The following is a 19,616-nucleotide window of genomic DNA, read 5'->3' as shown; positions in this document are numbered from 1 at the left end:
TTCTTCAGAGTAGAGGCAGTTTAAGTGATTGTGTTCTCAGTCAGGCTCTAGTCAAGCTTAACAAGCCTTGCATCATACTATACCAGTCACTTAATTCAGAGGAAATCCTGTTGGCCTTTGATTAAAGGATTTCCTGTGTAGGTGGCAGGTTAAATAAAGAAAATGTACTGTGAAGTTACGTAGGATATAGTAAAAAGCAGGCCTTTTATTTTGGGAAGCTGGAAAGTGTGATCTGATTACCACCAACTTATTCTTACCTCTTAGCTTGGTTTGAGTGGTTAGAAAAACTGGAAGTCAGGGCCTAGTTTTACTGTTGCATGGTGAAGGATTATAAAGATGCCCTTTATAGAAGAATTTAAGGAACAAGTAGGGAGGGGCTTGCTTGCTCATGTTCTGAATTTCTTCAGCTTTTGGAGTATTTAGCTATGCTTCATGTTTTACCCTTTCTTAAGACAGATGTTCTGCTCCTCTGTCTTAATGGGGCTATATGAACTCCAGTGTACCAGGCTGCAGAAATAAGGTTCAGCGTGTGGGCTGGTCAGCCCTTCAGAAAACTTTTGAAAGTCAGTTGCGTGTCTATAATGGTATCTCCTGATTGTAAAACCTATTGTAATGCCCAGTCTGTACCACTGAAGATTGCTCTGTTTCTGGAAATAAATAGGCATATGCTCTATTCTTTTAAGCATATTGTGTGTTGTCTCCTGGACATTGTGCTCCATGCTCTCAGATTTTTGATGGAAGTGTTATGGATGTACGTGGGTAGAAGTGATGACTTCAGTAGCTATTCACAGTGAATTTACTGCTGTTTACAGCAGTAGGTTGCTCCCCACATTGTTCAGCGGGTTATTAACTTGACTGCTCTTTAAAATGCACAATTACTTACAGCACACACTAAGTTGTTTTGTATTTCTTAATCTTTCAGATGCATTCAGCTGTAGGTAACCATATCCTTTCTTATTTCTCTGTCCTTGGTTTTATTATAGGAAAAGTGTTCATTCAGTAAGTGGCTGTACATTTTTCTCATGCCTGTGTGAGAAACTTGTCATGGCAGGGAGCTTAAGCCAAAATTATTTCTAGCTTGGAAGTTAGTACTGATTATTTTCAAGCCTCTTTAACACTTGGGAATGGCATATGGTACTGCAAATTTCTGAACTGACAGCAATTGTTGGAGACTTTGACTAGTCTTTGACAGCTGCTGTATAGCAGATAGCTGGGGTTTTGACTAATGAAGGGCAAATGCATACTGTTTCTCCCTTGGTTTTGGAGGCAGGAGGATGCGACTTAAGTTTGGAGAAAGGGCTCCAAATTTCCCTATACTTTCAGTAGGCTTTGGCAGCTCTTTTTGTTCTAAGGTCTGTCTTTACATGCAGCAGAGAAATATGACTATGCTGTGGTATGTGCTGTCAGCATGTTTGTTGCAGAGTATTTTGTATGTTCTCTTTGCAACTGTAAGGACTACGTGTAGTTTCTTAAGAGTGTTAGACGATGGATTGAGGTGGTGGAAGGGATGTTTAATTTGCTTCGAATTATTTCCTTGGACTAGGTCCTCAGATAATAGGTTGTCATTTGGTATTGGTATTCAGAATATAAAATTGAGAAACTGGGAGAAGTTAAAAGCTGTGATATAGTAATCAAAACATATCCAAAGCATCAAAATGTTACTATTTACATGAGGATGGCTACTGTTGGGTTTACTTTCCTGGTTCCAGCTCTTTGAAATATCTTAGAGTACCCCAAAACATACCAGCTTTCGTGATACATCATCTCCCCCTGTAGCACTGATTGTTGCTGTAGCAGTGAAAGAATTGTTGCCTTCAAAAGGTACGCTACCGTACTGTGAATCTCTGCAAGCAGTGGTTAGAGGGACTGCTCAGAGCTGGTATGCAACTTCGAAGGATTATTCCTTACTTAGCAGCTCTTATTCTGAAGATTATTCTCTCATGCTGTGTGTGAATATGAAAGGGGAGAATCTGGGGACAAAAAGATGGCAATTATAAACCTGTATGTTGGTTAGGACACATGTTAGAAGTTAGTGCACTTTCTAGTGCACTGCAGGATACCATTAGCCTTGGCCATAAGGGCACATTGCTGGCTCACGGTCAACTTGTTGTCCACCAGCACTCCCAGGTCCTTCTCTGCAGAGCTGCTTTCCAGCAGGTCAGCCCCCAGCACTGTCTGTTATTGTGATGGTTTCCTTAAAGGATAATAATGGATTTTTTCTTCTCTAGGGAATTTGACAGCAGAGCCACCTAAAATATCATCATCTTCAAGCCACCCTGATCTCTTAGGTGGATGGGATTCGTGGGCAGATTCCTCAACGACTAGTAGTGCGGCATCACCACAGCTGAAGAAGTCTCTGTTTGAAGGTATTATGAGTTAAATACTTCCGTTAGAAGAGAATAAGAAACACTCCAGACTTGGTCAGTTTAACCACCTGAAACTACTGAATGTCTTCAAGCCTTTCCTTTTGTTGGTTAAAGGACTCCATACTTAGTCCCTTTAGTAAGGTGCTTGAAGTTTTGTTTTGCTTTTTCTCCCCAGAGTAAGTTCAAGGCAGAAGAACCAAATAGTTTCAGTTGCCTACAGTAATAGTGATTCTAGTCACAGTAAAAGATTCTATGTAGCAAAATGCTGGGGATGTTGTATTTGGGGTTCTTGTGGAAATGGTATTTTTATTGTTTCTTCTGAATTCCCAAGTGTGCCAAATATGTTATTTTCTTATTATGCAGGTCAAGCTTTTACCACAGGGAGCCAGTCCAGTGTGTCTTCAGGTCCATCTTTCAGCCAAGCTAAATCTCAGAACTTTGACCCTTTTGCTGATCTTGCCAACCTTGGATCTGGTCTTCCAGGTAAGATTTTTTGAGACTGATACTTAGAACTGATACTTTCTAATTTGCTTCTTGTTCCAATAAAGGTAACTGATAGCTTATAAAAAGGAAGATTTTTCCTTTTAATTGGTAACAATCAGTGTCAGTTGCTGAGAATAGACATGTAACAAGAAAAGACTGAATCTTTACAGGGATGATATGAAAATTCCAGAATTACGTTTTAGAATATAACCATAGCTGTGGTTCAGAAACAGGATAAGCACTTAATGCTTCAGAATCTAGCTGAAAAGATAAGAGAAGCCAGGGGTCTTCTCTTCAGCAACTGAGCATGAAGTTTCTTTTCTATCATTGATACTGTGCTGTAAAGAATATAAAATGGAGATCTGAATTAAGTTCTTGTTTAGGTCTAAAATGACAGTTCTGTTTTCCTTTGGACTCAATACTTTGATTTAATTCAGTAGTCCTTTATAGCTCTGTTGCTGAAGAATCTGTCATGGTTGGGCCTGATTTGTGCTCATCTTATACTTCTGTACCAATTCCATCAGCATTATGAATATTTGCTGTTCTACAGATTCCAGAGTAATGTCTCCAGGGTGTTATGTTCACCCAAACTCATTTAGCCTTGGAGCATTCTCAAACAGCAAAAAATAAGGGCAATAAAAGGAGCTGATTTGCATTTTAGGTCCACATTGCCATAGCAAATGACTAATTTGTGGCTGTTTCAATGAGGCTGGATGCCAAGAGTCCAAGCAACAATTCGGAACAGCCTGTAACTGCCAAGTTGCAGAAGTATGCTTCGTCCTTAGCTTGGAACTGAAAGAGGGTGTTGTGCTGAAGCCAGCCTTTTGCCACTTGACAACTATTCTTAATTTCTCCAGAGTAATAATTTGGTAGGTTGTGACTAGTTCTATGGCCCTTGCATGCCAAAGTAGTAAGATAAGGTGGTAGTAGCCTTGAAGAATCAATGCTTTCTGTAAAATAAATGTTAAGGGTCAGGGAAGCTAGTTTACCTCTCTTCCACACACTGGCAATTCTGTGATAACTCGTATGCAAAAGACAGCAGGAGAAACTCCTCCCAAATCAATTTCAAGAAGGAAAAGGATCTAGCAGCTGCTTATAACCACTGTGGTGGGCTGGAATGTAAGGTATTGTCAGAAGTAACTGGTGCTTTGGAAGTTAACTTCATAATTATGGCAACTATACCATGTCAACTGTTTCCATATGAGTAATTTGTATGGCTGTCACTTGAAGCCTGCAGCATGTTTATATTTAGGTTTCTGGTTAAAAGGTTTATCCTGTTGCCTTGATATTTAATACTGTGCATCAATTTGATCAAATATCCTTTCAGTGAAATTATCTTTACTTAAATACAGTGTGACATGCAATGTGTGGCTTCCCAATGTTGCCTGTGTATCATTACTTGCAAAAATTGAAGTACTGGAGTAATTCCGATAAGGCTGCTCTGTAGTAAGCAATTTCCAAAACATTTCAATTTAATATGAAGGAAACTCTGGATATGTTAACTCTTTATAGGTAGTGTGAGAGGGGAAAAAAAAATCCAGTAATTTATCTTTGATGTTAAGATTTAGGTATAAAACACACTGAACCAACAGAAGGAACTCCACTGATTTTTGCAAGATTTGGATTGATTCATTACTCTTCCAGTTAACTTTCAGTAGGAAAAATGGCTGCATTTGAAAGAGGCCAGACATCACTGTGTTAAACTTCAGTACTGAAATGGATTTTCAGAGAGGTATAAGAACTGGAATTTAGTCTGTCTTTTGCCCTTAGTGTTTTGAACTTCACATACAAGTCATTATTCTGTAAAAAGTGTTCTGAGAGTGAAAGTTGCTTAATTGGAGTGCTGTACTAGCAGTTCAGAAATGGTAGCTAAAAGCAGTAATATTAAACTAAGAGTAAGATACCAGTGGCGATTGAGAGTTGGTCCTCTCACTTGTCTTGTTTAATTTCTAATAATAATCTTGCATGAGAAAGTAGGGATGGGCTGTTGGAAGCTGCTGCTGAGACAGTGAAGTGTTGACTCGTCCTATAAGAAGAGCTGGATAGTCTTGAGGATGAAGTAATAAATGTAGGATGATTTGCAAGAGTAATAGAATGAGATTGCTTTTCAGTGTGCAAGATCATGTACTAGTAGTAGGGATTTTTTGCTAATACAAGTTAGAAGTGCCAGACTGAATTGGTTTGGTCTCCAAGTAGATGCTCCTATGAAAAAGGCAATGCAATCCTAGGTTATATCAGCTGAGGTATTTAGAAGCATAGTATGTTATGTTGTACAAGGCACTGGTGAGACATCTGCTTGTGTAAGCTGTTATAAATGTATGCAGCAGCTACAAAAGYGTGGGCTGCCAGGAGTGCCCAGGGCTGGGGAACCAGTTTTGGAAGAAGAAACTGAATGTACATTGCTATGTCTGGCCTGACAAAGCTGGCTGGGTGAGTTTTTCTCTAAGGCTCTGTGGTGAATATCAGAGGAAAAAGACATGATTAGAAACAAGAATGGAGCAGGAGCGTTTCAACTGAAGTTAAATTCTAATCATCAGCAGCTGAGTAAGAAAATAAGTGGAGATGCAAACATTAATCCACCTTTCTTGAGGAAATGAGATGGGATCATAATTTTGTCAAAATGTCCCAAAATGTCTTGCTTTTTTAAAGGATCAGTACTTCATTAGTGTTAAACTTCCTGCTGGCTTCAGTTGCAAAACCATATTTGACCACTAGTCTTGAATATATTTTGGTATTTTTAGGTAATTGTTCCACCATGAAGAGGTCTAAATCTGTTTGGGGCTAGCATAAATGTGGTATAAAATTTTTCCTTTCTGAAAACTCTAGACACATCTAAATTCAGCCACCATGCTGCTTTTCTTCTGTCCTGGGTTTAGGCAAGGAAATGTTATGTTGCAAGTTGTCAAGGAAACTGACTTTTCTAGAAATCTTTCTGAAGGAAGTCAGTCAAGGGCAATCTAATCATGGTTGGGTTTTGAATAATAAATCTCAGGCTAGTCCTCATGATTGAGAACTGACTAGTGAATTAAAAATAGCGAAGCTTTATTCTTCTCAGTTGCTTACCTTGAGTGTAATGGAGTTGAGAAAAGGCCATGGATGTTCTTGCCAAAGAAGTAAACAGCAGCTGAAGCCACTAAGCGGTTCTATCTATATGATTTTAATGAAAGGAAATGTGATCCTACAAATCAAGGCAATATTATTCTGATATACACAGGTTAGAGCACACCAGGGTGGTTGTAACAACAGGCTTCAGTGTTTTTCCTCTTGTGTGTAACATTGCCCGATAATGCTCCTACAGAAAAGCTTTCTCATCTTTCTTATAGTTATACAAGAAATTGCTGAAGAAAAGACTGAGAATATTTTCAAATGACTGCTTTCAAAATAGGCTACACTTTATTGATCGTATAATTAGCCTTTCAGGGTCCTCGGGTATGCCTTGACACTGAAATGTAATGAATTGGCAGGAGGAACTACTGTCATTGCTGAATTGATTTTTCTGATGAGTGCATGTGCCTGGCTGATCAGACAAGTGAATGCTTCTGCTAAATCTGACAGTTGCAAACTTTTAGGTGCAAGAGCTGGGAAGACTTCCAGTAATGGCTTTAACTCCTGTAATTCAAGTTACCTTTTAATCAAACTCTTAATATTTCATTGTTTTACATGCACTTTTGTTATGTTTTCTCTTCAATATTAGCATCACTGTAAACTCTGTGTGGTTAGATGTCAAAGTCAGAAACTGGCTTACTGCATTGAATAGGTGACAGATACCAAGATGGACAACAACTGAATGAGTATTTATTGTTAGGTCCCTCCAGTGGCGGATTCCCAACTAGTGGGTTTGCTCAGAAGTCTGCCCCATCTCAGAAGTCAGGAAGCCAGTGGCAGAAAACCACAAAACCACAAAGTACTTCATGGCAGTCCCAACCTAAACCCAGCACACCAGCTAAACCCAATTATACGGTAAACTTCAGCGTGATTGGAGGACGAGAAGAAAGAGGAGTCAGAACCCCAGGCTTTGGTAAGCTTTCTGAAGGTATTACTGTAATGGCCTGTGTGAAATCAGTAAGACGTGCTCTCAGCTGAAGAAACTGTTGTACCTTCATCTTTTTATTTGTTTACACTTGCTTGTAAGTGGTATTTAGTAGACATCAGAAAAGATGTTGGTAAGTTTGTCCTACTTTTGCAAAGCTACACTGGAATATCACAAAAATGAGCTGACTATCCAAACCTATGCAAATTTGGGTGTAAAGTCTCAAGATTATATTCACTAACCCAGATGGGTGGTGTTTTTGCATCACCTGATTAGAAAGGTAAATTTACATGCATGTAGGGAGAAATGCTTTATATCACTGCTTCCTGCTAGTCAACTTCTGATACACAGGCAAAACGATGCAACTGTTTTCCTGGCTGAAGAATAATAGCTAGTCTTAAAGGACTGAGCTTAAACTTGTGGGAAATTCTTTTGTTTTAAATGGGGATGGGAATGGGGTGGGAATTGTTATCCTTGGAACCATTCCCTTAAAATGTTCCAGCTGAATATGCAAATCTAGAGGTATAGGGACAGGCATGTCCTCTTCTACATTTGCCTTTTGGAAAGTCTTATTTTACCTGTGTATTGGTGTCAGGATAATGCTTCCCCTTAGCTGGCACATCATTAAACAACCAGGACTTCTGAGTGGAAATGATTCTGATCTGCATCTGGAGGGTCGTGATAGGATGACAGGCAGTGGACAGAAGTTGCAACACAGGGAAGTCTGGATAATAAAAAAATTTCAGTTGAGTGTGGTCAAACACTGGAATAGGGGCCTAGAGATACTGTAGAATCCCCACCTGTGAAAAAGTTAACCTGCAGCTGGGCAAGGCTCTGAGCCATCTAGCTGTTGCTATCTTGAACAGGGATTGCACTAGATATCCAGGGGTCCTTTTGAAAGTGTTATTCCACGATTCTCTGAAAAAAATAAAATTTTGGCAGAGTACAGTTAAATCTGTTTCCTGTAACAACTGTTCTTGTTGATATTTTAATCCTTTATTATTCGACATAAGTTTCAACATACTTAAATGTACAGTACATTCTTGACTAGAATATACAGTCATTTGAAAAACTACTGCACAGGAGTTAGAATTACTTTATAGTAAAAAATGAACTATCTCCAAAAATARTAATAGGTAAATGTGTGCACCCTCTCCCTCAAATCTACTTGCAATCTCTGAAAAAGGGCATACAAGTGATTAGTCATCACGTGTATGAGAGTCTGTTCTGCTGGACTGAAAGGTTGTCATTGACCTCTTCTATTCCTGTCTTTTTCTTGGTGTTGTGGGGTTTATCAAGCCACTTCAGGGTATTCATCATGGTAGTGAGAAATGTCAGACACCTCTATCTAAGTGCCATGCATTTCCCCAAGTTATATGACAGCATTTTCATGTAATGTTTTTTTCCTTTTATAGGTCAAAAGCCAAAGGTTTCAGAAAATGACTTTGAGGATCTCTTATCTAATCAAGGGTTTTCAGCCAAATCTGATAAAAAGGGACCAAAGACAATTGCTGAGATGAGAAAACAAGAAATGTCAAAAGATATGGACCCCTTGAAACTGAAGGTTGGTTTAATAGTGATTTTGATTCAAGGATAAATCTGAGCTTATGCTTAGATCTGCTGGTAACAGCAGGTGAGCAGGCAGATACAATGAGTGACAGAAGAAACGGATAAAGCAGAAGAATAGTTTTGTTTGTAATTAAATGACCTTGTCACATGACTGTACAAATTAATTAGCATAAACTACAGTCAACAGGTAATGAAGTAGCAGGGATATTGCTACAAAAACTGTGTAGTTCCCAAAGGGTTCTGAAATGGTAAAGCTTTCTTATAAATGTGAGGATAACAAAGCAGCAGAGGGAATGAGTTGTGTTGCAGGTATGCTGTTATAATCTAGAAAGTTTAGAAGGGATGGTAGTGTAATCTTGTTTGTATCTTGCAAGAAATGGTAACAAAGAAGTTGAGGATGTATTTCATTGATTTAATGGAAAAAGGAAAAAGTCTAATGGGCAGAAAAGTACGGGGAAAACTGGTCTTCATGGTGTGAAGAACATTGTAACAGAACTGAAACTCAAGGGAGCAATTTGGACACTAAACCTTAGTTTTGAATTCAAGTACCTCTCACCTGGTGCTCTGTTCCTTAAGGCTAGCCATTTATTAATAAAAGGGCATTGCCTAATTATAAACTGGGTTTGTTGACTACAAGTAACTTACTACTGAGAATTAAGTTAAAGGAGGGAGAGGGATTTCCCATTTCTTTCGGCTAAACTTGGAGAACTTAAGAACAAGCACTGTTGCCAGTCTATTTTTTTAAGCCAGAATTGTTCTTTATCTTCGGTATTTCCAAACATCCCCCTAGCAAAGACTGATTTGGCTGGTAATATAGAACTGTAATTTTCAAAGAACAGGCAAATGAGATGAGCTGTTTTCAGTGTGAGCATTTACTTGCATTTACCAGTAAACTAGTACTACTGCTATCCTAAGAAATTACTGAAAGATGCCATTTTGGAGATGCACTATTAAATTTGTATTAAAATTTTTATAGTCTGTGGGATGTTACCTAATCAGCTGTTCAGATTTTTTTTGTGGTATATTGCTTGTTGATAACACTAAACATTAATATATTTTCACAGTTGTTTGAAGTCCTTATGGTGCTTTAGAAAATTTAATAAAAGGATTTTGGAGGGATACTTGAAATTGTTCTTACAAAGCATCTTACCTGAAGAGTGTGTGCAGCACTTGCAGGACTGTCCTTTAACATAAATCACTAAATAGAAGTGAACATTTTATTATGCTCCAGTGCTGGTAGAGGGCAGAGAATTTCATATTACATAATGTTGTGTTAAATGAAGATGCTGTTTCACTCTATCACAGTGGTTTGAATATAGCTGTATCAAGTCTGTGAAATGGCCAATTATTCTAATTAACTTTCAAGGGAATATCTGAAAGAACACTTCAGTTGTGCATCCCTGCAGATAACTGAAACATTAATGGTTAACATACATGATTTGAAGCTTTTGTGTACAAATCAGGTAAGAATCTTAGTAAAGACAGCAAAGAAATTAATGTTATGCCCTCACAGAGAAGTAATGTAGTTGAAACAGATGTTTTTAATTACTCTTCTCAATTCTCTTGTAACTAATGATACAGGGTTTTGTAATTGGTAACTATTTCAGTAATTAATTTCTCTTGTGGTGACTGAATTTCTGTAACCAAACTAATAATGTGTGAGAATCTCTAGTGGCAGATGCAAAATGTGACTTTAGAGTGGCTAATAACCTTGGATGCCTGATTAAAAAACACAGTAAGACTTGGGTGAAGAGCACAGCAAGGCAATTGAAATAGGTCTTAATCTTGTAACCTTGTACAGAGTAATGAGTAAAGGTTATGTGTCTAGGTAGAATGAGGATGCTTACATGTGTTGCATTCAGGTTTTTATGTATTCTGTTTTTTCCCAGATTCTTGAATGGATTGAGGGAAAGGAGAGAAACATCAGAGCATTAATATCCACTCTTCATACTGTGCTTTGGGAAGGGGAAAACAAGTGGAAACCAGTTAGTATGGCAGATCTGGTAACTCCTGAGCAAGTAAAGAAGTTCTATAGGAAAGCAGTACTTGTAGTTCATCCAGACAAGGTAAGTGTTCCTCTGGCCTTCTCTTTCCTTTAGACAGAAGGAGTAGAAACTGCTTTTACTGCATCGTACCAGTCATTGACAGATCACGCAGCCTTGTTTTTTGATCAGCACCATAGATGCTTTGCACTTTGCTTGGATAGTTTTCTGAATTTGGCCTGCTGCATCCAGGTAGTGCAGAATTTTTCCTGTCATACTAACACAGCACAGAATTTAACAGATGAGTCTTAGCAAGTAAAAGATCTCATGAAGGTCATACTGAGCACTAAAATCATTTGGGCTGGGTTCTGACTTCTGGCAGCTTTAATGCTGATTAGTGCAATCTACTTTATTTCCACTAGCTGAGTCTTCAGGTCTTCTAAGGTGCTTTACTAGTATATGAAGACCCAGAGGCTACCATGGCAAAACTAGGGGATTACAAAACAGTTAAACCTTTGCTGGAAATCACTCAGCAATTGAAAAATATATTAATACAAAATTCCAGTTGGCTACAAAATACCTGCATTTTTCTGCTGCTGTTAATTTCCCAGTATGTGAAAATAGCTTCTTGTTCTGAGTCATTGTTCTAAGCAATTTCTTACATGTGAAGATATGTCGAATATACTTGGTTTGAATTTTCACGCATGCCTTGGCTGGTGTGTCAGTGGGCAGCCGAATAAATCTGTCTTGTTGCCTCCATAACAAACAAGACCATCCCTTTTTCTTCTCCTATTCTTTCCTGTCCCTGGCCGTGTGTTATTTTTCTACCTTTATGCTGGTTTGAGTTCTTTCTGCGAGCACCCAAATTCACCAGTGTCRGACTCAGCAGTCTTTCTTTTTTCCCTTTGGCTTCTTTTCTGACACTTAAAGCAGCTCACAAAAGGGTCCCTAAAGTGCTACACCTGGCAAAAGCCAAGCAGCAGGGGAAGGGAGGAAGGTACAAGAGGGGGATTTAAGGCTCCCCTCTTGGGTTAAAGAACCTGTTACAATGGCTTATGTCCTGTGGGGCTGGATGTTTACTAACCACAGGGGCTGGTTTGGCTGCTGTGAAGTAGGCAGGGAATCGGTAGCGCTCTCTCATTTCTCCATTGAGCGCAGGAAGCTCGGTGTAGTTAATGTTGAAACTGAACGTCGTTCATAACCAGCAACAAATGTTTCTCCAGGAAATATCATCCAAAAGGAGTGTTCTCCAGAACAGTGCTTAAATCTTATTGCTATGTGCTAATGCAAGGACTGTCAGGAAGGAATTCCTACAGTGACTAGATTTGTTTTTTTAGAGCTATTAGCAGAAAACAAAGTTTTCCCAGCTGTTCTTTTCATAGCAAATAGTTCTATTACAGTTTCAGTTATCTAAGAATTGCACTAAAAGTTTTAAGTAATGTAAGGAAACTGAGGCTTCAGCTCTGTGGTGACAAGGGACTGAGCTGTGTTTGCAAAATTATACTCAGTGTAACACTTATTACAATAGCCAGTGAAAGGGGATGAAGTCTTTCCTAAGCCACATCATAATTCCTACTATTTTTATATGTTTTGTTCTGTTTGTTTTCAGGCCACAGGACAGCCTTATGAGCAGTATGCCAAAATGATCTTCATGGAATTGAGTGATGCATGGTCAGAGTTTGAAAACCAGGGATCAAAGTCCCTTTTCTAAAACTTCACCTTTTATGGAATTTTTTCCAATAACATGAAGCTGAGCCATGGAGCTGAGCAGTCGCGACCTTACTGTGCCTGCAATTTAGGAAATGCTTTTCCGTGATTTCAGAGCACTTTGAAATCATGCACTTAAATGCGGTGTATTTTGTAAGATGTAGTATAAAGCATTACATAGATGCATTGAGCAAACAGCTGCTCAGTACTTCAAGAAATCAGTCTGGGAGTAGAGATTTCCTTTCAATTTTAAATATGGTAAAATGGAATTTTAATGATGTTTCCTGGTATCTGGTATACTAGTATCAATTGTAAATCATTCCAAACCCATTGATCTTTGCTTAACCACTCCCTTCCTCAGTTTGTTATTCTCATTAGTTTTATGTGATTTGATTTTGATGTTTGCCTGTCACCTTATTCAAAGTACTTGCTTGGCTTATCTCAAATCTGAAGGTGTATATTTTCAGCTGTTTTTTATGTAATCAATCTGATAATCATTCTGTAAATTAAAATGTTTTCTGATAATACCTGTGTTCCTTACAATGAATTAACTAGTTGTTTAGTCAGAGTTCCCAGCTGTGGGAAAGTCAGCCAGAGTTGCTGTTTTTTTAACATATCATGAACATAGAAACAAATCTTGGCTTTAAGATCTGCATGTTCCTGTTTTATTTATTATGAACTTTGGAAGGCAATACTGTGTGACCAGTGCTTATTTTCCCAGTACTTTAAATTGTATCTTTTGCTTCTGATTTCAGTGAAATGTGCTTTCTATTGGACTTTACTATGATAGAAACAGTGTCATTCTGAAACTTGAAGTGTGAGCACAAAACATTTTACTCTGTCTGTTATGAGTAAATGTTACTTTACTAGTTGTCATCTGGAGAGCATTTAGAGTGCTTTAACACTTTTTTCTGCATGTCTGAACTTCTGTATTTTGAGATATGCATGACATAAGTGTATGTGAAAACACAAGGTGCATTGGTAGTGTCACATTTTTGCTCCTACGCCTTCCATGGACTGGCTGGTGCAAAATGAGTAAAGACCCAACTTGAGAACAAAACTTGCCATTTTTCTCATCCCTCTTAAAATGGCAACTTTTCAGTAGTGCTGGAATAAATGAATGCAAATGACCAATTGTATAATAACAAACTGCAAATCTCATAGCAAGTTTGGAAATGCTGAAAATCAGTATTGCTGTATTAAAATTTTGGTAGCTGTCTCTTGGAACAACGTAGTTCAGCCATCCAAGTGGATGGAGATATTTCAGTCATCTTGCCATTGTATCCGTTTTTCATGCTTAACTGAGAGGGAAGCTATAACACTGTCAGCGGTAACTCTTCAGCTGAGCAACATCTGACCAGGAAAAAATGAGATTTCTAATGCTAAGTAAACGATGTTGTGTTGCATGAGGTTTTCCACTGCCAAACCAGCCTGCGAGCTGATGGGATAGAAGTTTGTGAATACAGGGTGCAATTTATAGTTGCTCAGATCTAATAGTTATGTGTTAACATCCGTCTGTAATGGGGGTGTGTGTGTATATATACTTATATATACACACACATATATATATATATATATTCAGCTACTGTGATTTCTTTTAAATATGGAGGTCAGGATCAGGTGGAAGGTTATGTATTATTCAGAGCTGCAGTTGTATTTCAGTTGCTGCTCTGAAGCAGTCTTAAATCTCAGGTTTCTCCTTCATGAAAATAGGTAACTTACCATCTCATTTAGAGTAAAGGAACTAAATTTTTTTTATTGGGAGATAATTTTTGTCTGCATCCGTAGAAATTAAAGGCTTCTGCTGGTAGAATAGATGTGTTGGAGGCCTGCATGGCTTTTTAAAGGTCTAAGGTAGATTATATACAGTAATAGGCTTAAAAATAGATGCACAGCCCTGTAGCGACTGGCTGCATACTTTAAAATAAACTGTTCATTTCGGCACATTCAGGGACCTTAATTTGGAGGGACACACTTTCATAATTGTTCTTTTCTTGAATATGTGCATGATTTAAAAAAAAAAAAGAAAAAAGAAAAAAAAAAAGAAATGAAACTTGGAGGAAAACATCTTCCTCTGTCTGCTTTGTATGCTTGATAGCATTTTCTGGGCAATATCAACAGTTCTCTAGTTTTTTGTCCCCTCTTGTTTTCAAAGTTTTCTTGGGCAGCAGAGAAGAACGTTAGTTGTGATTTCAAAAGTGAGCAGGAAAAGAGCAGAAGCGTTTTATTTGGAACTGAAGACGTCCTGAAATTGACTTCCCTTTTAAAAAGTGTGGAGAATTGCGAAGTTTAGCAGTGGTTTCTTCCAAGAGCCACTTGACAGTGACTGAAACTTCAGTCAGGTTTTGAAGGGACCCCTCAGCTTGCTGTATGGCTTAAGCAGCTGCGGTTCTCAGCGAGGGAACCGCCTGGCCTCCTCGACCCCGTTGCTTTGGGTGCCGGGAATCTGGGAGAGGCTCCGAGATTTCAGTATACTCTCAAGTCTTGACGGTGCTTTGGTTTGGTTTTTGTTTAACTGGTGTTTAACTGTGTTGCGTACAGGAATGCACAAAGAAGGTGGGGTTTCGGTAAGGCCCTTTAAATGAGCGTTCAAAATTTAAGTGATGAGCATGAGCACAGTAAATGGAAGTTGTGTTTTCTTTAGAATACAAAGCAGCATGAGGAACAGAGTAAAAGTGTTTCATTGTTTAAGGCTTATACATTACGTTCTTTTACTGGAATCTGAAAGAGGCAAGTTAAGGGGAACTTTATGTAACTTACATTGAGTCTTAAACAATGTTGCTGTTAAAGGAATTATTTGGAAGACAAGAGTCCAACAAGATCTATTTGAATTCTTCTTGAAATAGCCATCAGAAATGGTAAAAATTGGAAGTGAGGACTCTTCCCTTTCACACCCTCTGTACTTCATGGTTGTGTGCTTTACAGGACAGGACTGTACCCAAACTATCATATATGTATGTCACTACAGCTATATTCTTAATGCCCATGAATGGAAAGGATTTCAGAATAGGCTACAGGAGTTGATTAAGCTGAGACTTAATTAGATACTTTGAATTCTCTCTGGGTGTAAAATGCAGATTTTTCCATTCATGCTTGTTATGCCATGCACAGTTAGATTTTTTTGAAATGGTGAAATGAAATAATGCCCTGAAAGTTAGACTTTATCTGCTTCTGCTGATTGCAAAGCTTGAGGTTCAGGTAAATGGAAGTAGTGTCACCAGGTTGAAGCTGTCTGAGAAACTTCACACGTGGCACTCAAAGCTCTGTTGTGAAGTGTCTCCCTGTCTCTTGCACCACATTGTGTCTTCTGGACCATGTTTGAGGTTTCTTTGTTAATGGGAAAGAAGTATAACTTTTTTCATTGCAGCCTCACAGGATCTTAAATTTGGGTATCTTCAACTGCTATTGCAAAAGCTAAGTAAAACCAAGGCAATACAGATTGAGCGAAGAGTAGAGAAGAGCATCTGGATTCTAACCTGCATCTGAAAGTTATTCCCTCATTCACCCTTCACTGACTTACTCCTACCTATGTTTAAAAACCAGTCTAGACTGGTGGGCAAAAATCTCTTGTGTTGCCTACTTTTCCAGTCCTTTTGGCAGTGCTACAGACTGGTTGTAGACAAGTGGCAGTACAGGGAGATTGGCTTTTTTGAAGGCGTTGGTGTGGAGGAGGGTCTATAAAATGAGAGGCAGATTTCCACTAGTTACTTCTGAAGTTGCTTATGTTAGAGTTGTATGATCTGGAGGGTCGGACAACCTAGTTGTTGAAATAGAGCTCTGTGAAAAAGAAATGGTGTTAAGAGTGCATGTGGCTAGGACCTGCCAAATGAGGGGAAAAACAGTGTTTTTGGCCAGGTGGGGGAAGTCTGTTGCTTTCTTTAGCTTTGGGCATGTCTGTCTGGTGTTTCCTACTGCTGTCAGACTTGACTTAACAGCAGGGAAGAGAAAGAAAAATGAGCAGTTAAGCATTTACATCCGTAATCAAGCAGTTAATATTGCTAGTGGGTACTGACACAGAGGCATGGAATGGGGGAAAAGTCCCTCTGCTTTGTCACTTGGGTGAAGTTCAAGTAGTTTGCTAATCAGTGGTAGCTTCTTCCAGCAAATATAGAAAGCAAAATTTACAACAGTGCTGATGAAGAACATTTCCATGCAACAGTGGCAAAGTCTTTGGTATTGCAATTATCAGTGATTAGTGCTCATGAAATAAATGCATTGCTTATCTCAATTTTCTTGTTGATTCTAGAAAGTTCCTCCAAAGTTGCCCTGCCAGGCATAAAATGAGTTCCTTGCTGACTTTGTCTCAAAGGTGCATGCAGAGAATTAATATTTTGCACCAACAGAACCTGAGTTTGAGCATAATTGAGGTCTCAGCTGCCCTTTGGGATTGCTGGGCTACACAAACCGTTCCACCTCCCAAGGCCCAACAGCACCTTTGCGTCGGTGGCAATGTATGTTTGCATAGTCATTGGCCATAGCATTCTTTGCTGCTCACAGGAAATATTTCAGGGGTTGCATAAATGTGGTGATTTCGCTCCTTAGCTCTGTCCTGAATCGCCTAAATTGCAGTGTAATCAATGCTTTGTAAATAAGTTCAAAACAGTCCTGTACATTTGCCTGTGCTTTATTGGTCAGTTGACATTTTTCTGTCAAGAACTTGCAGGTGATTGACCTGCAGAAGCTGTAGGAGGAATGTATCATTTCCCACCACTTGAGTCTGTCCCTAGTTCAGAGTGGTTCCGGCTACCAGATGCCCAGTGGTCGGCAGCAGTGCCACAGGCGGTTGTGTACTAAGCGAAGGGATGACTCAGTTGAGCTGTTTGTTCTAATCTTGATGAATCTTGCAGTGTTTGCTTGCTCTCTGTTTGGGTGAGCTTATTGTAGACTGCAGCTTAGGCTGCGTCAAACTTTAAACATGTGCTCCAAAAAATAAAAACTCAGTCATTTTATGAAGGATACATTTTTTGTCATGGAAGCTTTTATTACTAACAGAGGATTAAGAGGCATTGTGAGAGCTCCTGAAACCCTCTTTAGTGGGATGTACTGTATATTTGCTATTTAGACTTATAGAAACAATTGTTATCTCCATGATGGGGACTTAGCTTGCTCTGAGATCCTTACTGTAATTACCTGTAGTTGTGATTGTACTTTCTATACCTGTGACTTTTCTGGTTTGGGGTGGGCAGAAGGACAGAATAGATATTCGAGTCCTACTTTTGCCATCCTTCATCAGGAAACTCAATGTACTGAGTAATTTTGCTACTAGTGAAATGAAAATCTATACTTGTATGTATATAAAGGTAATATAGTCAAATTAAACCTTGTTTAAAAAAGAAAAGAAAAAATGAATAGATTTAATGTTTGGCACAATGTCCCTGAAAAGAAGATTTTGCTTTGAAATGTATTATGACTTAACCAGTGATCAATTAAAACAAACCAAATGATTTTGCCTGTTTCTTTCTTTAGCAAGGGAAAAATGAACTGAAGATACCCAAAAGCATTTCCACTGCTTTTTTCAGAAGAATATATGAGCACTTAGAGAAATGGCTCTCGCTGTTGAGGTAAACTGAACCTCCAGATCACTCGTCCCTCTTTGAAACAGAGCGTGTCTCTTCAGGAGGGCTGCACTCTCCTGTTGCAGAGGGGGCAGGATGCTGCGGGGGCTCCTGTCTAGTTTGCCAGCCCCAGTACGTGCTGCAGCAATGTCATTCCTTTCCCTGGGGATGCTCTTGCACAGGGGCTTAGCAGTAAGGGGCAAAGAGGGAGAGCAAGAACAAGACTGAGGCAGGAACAGCCCGGGAGAAAGTGGTGGAGTTGAGCAGCTTGGGGGAAGGGGACGAGGTGATGAAGAATCGCAGATCTTCAGGATCTGAGGAAATACTGGAAGAGTCGCTGCTGAGATGATACTAACAACAGGGCTCCAGGTGCCAGGAGGCCCCTGTTTTTAGTCCCTGCTCCCCAACAGGAATGGAAGAAGCAGTGTTTCAGAGCTGGGAACAAGTAACTCCACATTCAGAAAATAGCGGTGTGCGTGTTGTGGTAGGGAGYAATAAAAAGCATGGCAGCATAGGATTGCCAAGCAAATTCAGAGTGGCAGGGGAGGATTACCACAGGTGATCCCCAAGGAGAAGGGTGGAAAACAGAGGATATGGGAAAATGCCTATGCGTGATCTAAGGAGGTTGGTTGGGAATAAGCAGTGCAAACTGGAGGAGACTGCAGAAGGCATTGAGGATGAGAGGGAAAGATGATGATGGAGAATCCCAGGGCATGAGGTGGGAAGGAGGAGCACTAGCAAGCTGAGAAGTAAGCARAACAAAGTTGGATTAGGGAAGGGTGTGAGGCACGGGGGAGATGCTGAGTAGTGTGTGTGTGTGTGTGAGAAGTGTGGGCTTTTGGAAAAAGGTGTAGGGCTTCCTAGCAGGGTCTCAAATACAGCCCTGGAGAGGGAAGGAGGACCTCTTTGGAGAGGGAGGACAAGGGAAAAGCAGAGACCACACAGACTGCAGAGGATCTGGTGAAAGAAGTAATCCAAGGACGAGCATCAGTCTTCATGCTGACAGAAGACCCAGTTAAGGTTAGCCAGTGCAGAGACCCCAGGGACTGAAGGACTGCAGGTTTCTGCAAGGTCTAGAGAAGCAGTGCGTGCACTACCTCATCATCCCCTTTTTTCAGTGTTTCACCAGGTACCAGTGGGTTGTGATGCTTGTGCAATGTGCACACATTGGGGTTCATTCACATATGAATAAGAATTTGGGGACAAAAGTGCTGTGCTCTGCCCTACCTCCAGGAGCAAGCTGAGGGGTGGGTTTGTCTCGGTTTGGCCATGTGTGTGTTCTCCTGCTGATTTGCCGGCAAGCTTAGATGTGAACTTCAGTTTAGCTTTGGGGAAAGTCACAGGCCTAAAAACTGGAGTGAGAGAGAACACCTGGACACTGGCCCAGGCCTTGCCTGATGGGCGTTGTGAACTGCAGCAGTTCTTCATGGACTATGTGCTTTACCCCTCAGGAGCTCAACCCCTGCTGTCACCCCAACGTAAATGAACCTCTGAACTGCTGGARAACAAAGGAGTTTGAATTCCTGTGACCTGAAGGGCTCTGCCTGCCTGGACCTCACCCTGCCAGACTTTTCTGTAGGCAAGGCATGATGCGGTGGTTGAGAGCCTTGTCTTACATACCAAGGGTCACTGGCATGAGGCCTCTCATCTTGTGAGCTCCATCCTGCCCCAGCATCACCTTCAGAGCAACTTATAACAATTTCAAATCTGCACCATTGGTGTTCATACTCTGCTTACTACTTCCAGTAGTCTGGGCTGATGATAATTTAATACTAAGCTAAGCCTTCTAGCGTTTTCTTASTGAACAACCCTTCTCCCTGCATCCCATACACAACATGCTGCTACTTTTGTCATTACTCTTTTTTCAATATCTCAGCAAGTTTGCAAGTGATTTGGGAGTATTGATMCCCACTTCGAGTCCCTT

The 19,616-nt window shown here is 39.8% G+C and overlaps 1 protein-coding gene across 2 annotated transcripts in view; it reads left to right on the top strand.

The window, feature by feature from the left end:
* The window catches only part of GAK (cyclin G associated kinase), a 79,047-nt gene extending 61,465 nt beyond the window's left edge, over positions 1-17,582 (top strand). For both annotated transcript variants that reach the window (XM_026077926.1, XM_026077934.1), the window contains exons 23-28: positions 2,229-2,366; positions 2,730-2,849; positions 6,655-6,867; positions 8,295-8,443; positions 10,338-10,514; positions 12,040-17,582. In XM_026077926.1, coding sequence (XP_025933711.1) covers positions 2,229-2,366; positions 2,730-2,849; positions 6,655-6,867; positions 8,295-8,443; positions 10,338-10,514; positions 12,040-12,141 — 899 coding nt within the window. In that variant the 3' untranslated portion in view covers positions 12,142-17,582. The remainder of the gene's footprint in view (positions 1-2,228; positions 2,367-2,729; positions 2,850-6,654; positions 6,868-8,294; positions 8,444-10,337; positions 10,515-12,039) is intronic.
* Positions 17,583-19,616: the final 2,034 nt, after the last annotated feature.

This window comes from Apteryx rowi, unplaced genomic scaffold (assembly GCF_003343035.1).
Source record: "Apteryx rowi isolate R43461 unplaced genomic scaffold, aptRow1 scaffold_113, whole genome shotgun sequence".
Lineage (NCBI taxonomy): Eukaryota > Metazoa > Chordata > Aves > Apterygiformes > Apterygidae > Apteryx > Apteryx rowi.
This window is presented reverse-complemented; position numbering and strand designations above follow the sequence as displayed.